The sequence below is a fragment of the Hibiscus syriacus genome, unplaced genomic scaffold, assembly GCF_006381635.1.
Source record: "Hibiscus syriacus cultivar Baekdansim isolate YM2019G1 unplaced genomic scaffold, ASM638163v2 tig00110890_pilon, whole genome shotgun sequence".
In the NCBI taxonomy this organism is placed as follows: domain Eukaryota; kingdom Viridiplantae; phylum Streptophyta; class Magnoliopsida; order Malvales; family Malvaceae; genus Hibiscus; species Hibiscus syriacus.
In genome coordinates this window covers 16504811-16507226 of record NW_024062900.1, presented here as the reverse complement: position 1 = coordinate 16507226, position 2416 = coordinate 16504811, and the positions used below count along the sequence as shown (strand labels likewise).

General features: G+C 41.6%; 1 protein-coding gene across 1 annotated transcript; it reads right to left on the bottom strand.

Moving 5' to 3' along the window:
• Positions 1–967: 967 nt before the first annotated feature.
• LOC120144625 (zinc finger protein ZAT10-like) lies at positions 968–1884 on the bottom strand. Its single transcript, XM_039158656.1, has one exon. The coding sequence runs from the start codon at positions 1861–1863 to the stop codon at positions 1072–1074; it is 792 nt and encodes a 263-aa protein (XP_039014587.1). The 5' UTR covers positions 1864–1884; the 3' UTR covers positions 968–1071.
• Positions 1885–2416: the final 532 nt, after the last annotated feature.

The following is a 2416-nucleotide window of genomic DNA, read 5'->3' as shown; positions in this document are numbered from 1 at the left end:
AATGATTCAGTGCTGACTAATTCAGCAAAACAGTTCTGAATATTATCAAACAGCATGTCACATTCAGAGCTTATTCATGCGGAGCCTCTGAATCATTCAGTATTTGAATAATTAAGCGCTTAATCATTCTGAAGTAAACAAACAGTCCCTGAGTTAAGTCTGGGAGTGGGTAAATTGGAGATGGATCCAAGCAGTGGATAGCGTAGAGTATTAATTAACAACCGGAAAGCTTATTTTACGTGGAGGAGAAGGACAGACAAACTCCCCAAAGTAACGTAGCTTGAATGTTTGCGTTGGCCATTTTAGGAATATTCCTTAACTTGTAATCCTTTTGACGGCCGCGTTTTGTGGAGCAAAAAAAGAAATAAAGAAGAAAGTAATGGCTAAGATTATACAGGTTGATGACACACAATGTGACTTTTTTTAATACCTTATTCTTTTTCTTTCAAGTGTTACAAACCAATGAAACAACCCATTTCTTGCTTGGTCTTCTGTTTGAATTTTGAAATAACTTGCAAGTAATTTCCTCTTTATCATAAGGAGGTTGTATTCATCTGAATTTTCAAATCCAATCCTGGAGGTGATTAATTTGAATAGAGGGGATTCTAGCTTGTCTCCTATGTCTCCCAAGGCACGCAAAAGGTAGTGCCCGAAATAAGGCTATTATTATTGTGAGGATGATCACCGTGATTATGATCCATTGATCGTGCCAACATGTGCATTAAAAGCATTAAACCACATGGGGATATGGGGTCGAATCATAATACACTTAGCCGTGAACCACATCTTCCTTAACAGCTACCGGTTTACCTTTCCAAAAACAAAAACCACCGCCATGGCTGCCTGCTGTCTCTTCGCTGTGTTCACACGGCTAATTGTTATATAAAAGATTCATATCTAAACACACAATTGTTTGTTTCGGAAATGATTTTATATATAAAGAATGAACCAATGAATTGGCAGCGTCTGACTACAAAGATCAGTTCATCAACAATGAACAAATTCACTGTACATGACAAATTCATCCAAAATACAAATCCCAGAAAGAAAAAAAAATTAAATCAAGACAAATCAATTTGATTCTTTTTTGGCTATGGAGAAACGTGGTTTCTTTGTCGGCAATGGACTTTCGACCTCCTCTTCTCCGTATATTTGACTGAATCTTCCTTCCCTGTTTTCTCCGCAGAACTCGGGTAAAGCGGGTAAGTTTAGGTCAAAGTCAAAGTCGGGTACATGGTGGCTTTGGCTCAGCGCGCCGCCGTCTGATGACGTCACCCCACTGATGCTGACGCTAGCGCTACCTGTCTTGTTATTGTTGTTGCCTCCGTCGTAGTGGCAGCGTTTGTGGCCTCCCAAGGCTTGGCCTGTAGGGAAACTCTTGTGGCAGATGGAGCACTCGTGAGACCTACCGCTACCGTTAGTCCAGCTGGTGGTCGTTGCTGTTGATGGATTATCAACGTTGGTGGTGGTAGCAGCCGCATCGGCGGAGGGTTTGCGGTGGCTGGCTTTATGCCCACCCAGAGCTTGATAAGAATTGAAAGCCCTGTTGCAAACGCTGCAATTGTAAGACAACTTCAAAGTCGTCGTCGTCGGCGGCGGCGGTGATGATGAAGAGGAAGGATGAAGACGATCACGATCACCGGCAGAGCGGCCGCGAGCGAGCATGATGAGACAGAGAGCGAGGTACTCTTCTTCGGCTGTGGGTTGGATTTCAGCAGCATCAACGTCGGCAGGAGACTCGCTGCGTTGGCGTTTAGAACGTTTGCCCTTCTTCCAGGACTCGATGTAGTTGTTGTCGACGTCGTCGTATTTGTTGGTGAAAGGGGCATCCATGGTAGGAGAATTGAGAGCTTCGAGAGCCATGTATGTATTGGGTAATTGTGGGAGAGTAGGTGAAAATGGTGGGGAGGTATTTATATATAGAGGAGAGGTGATAGCTAACAAGTGAAATGGGTCAACCACGAGGAATGGTGTACCCTTTAGATTCTTCCAGACCTTTTATATGACCGCTTCTAGGGGTGTAAATGAGTCTAGCCGAGTATTGCCGAGCTCGATTTAAAAATTCTAAAATAGAGCTCGACTCGAAAACTCGCGAGTTTAAAATTTTCAAGCTCGACTCGAACTCGAAATCCTGAACTGAAGCTCGTGAGCAGCTCGAAAAGGCTCGAAATGAAAAAAAAAATTCTTAAACTTAACTCGATTAAAGCTTCAAACTCAAACTCGAACATGAACCTTAAATACATAAAAATCTTATTGTATTTAAAAAAAATCAATACATAAATATTAATATTATTAATAATTTATTTTCTAAAAAATAAAATCTTAATATATTATATTTTCGAGTTAATCACGAGCTTTTCGAGTCGAATATCGAGTAGCTCGTTTCGACTCGTTAAGAACTCGAGTCGAGCTCGAG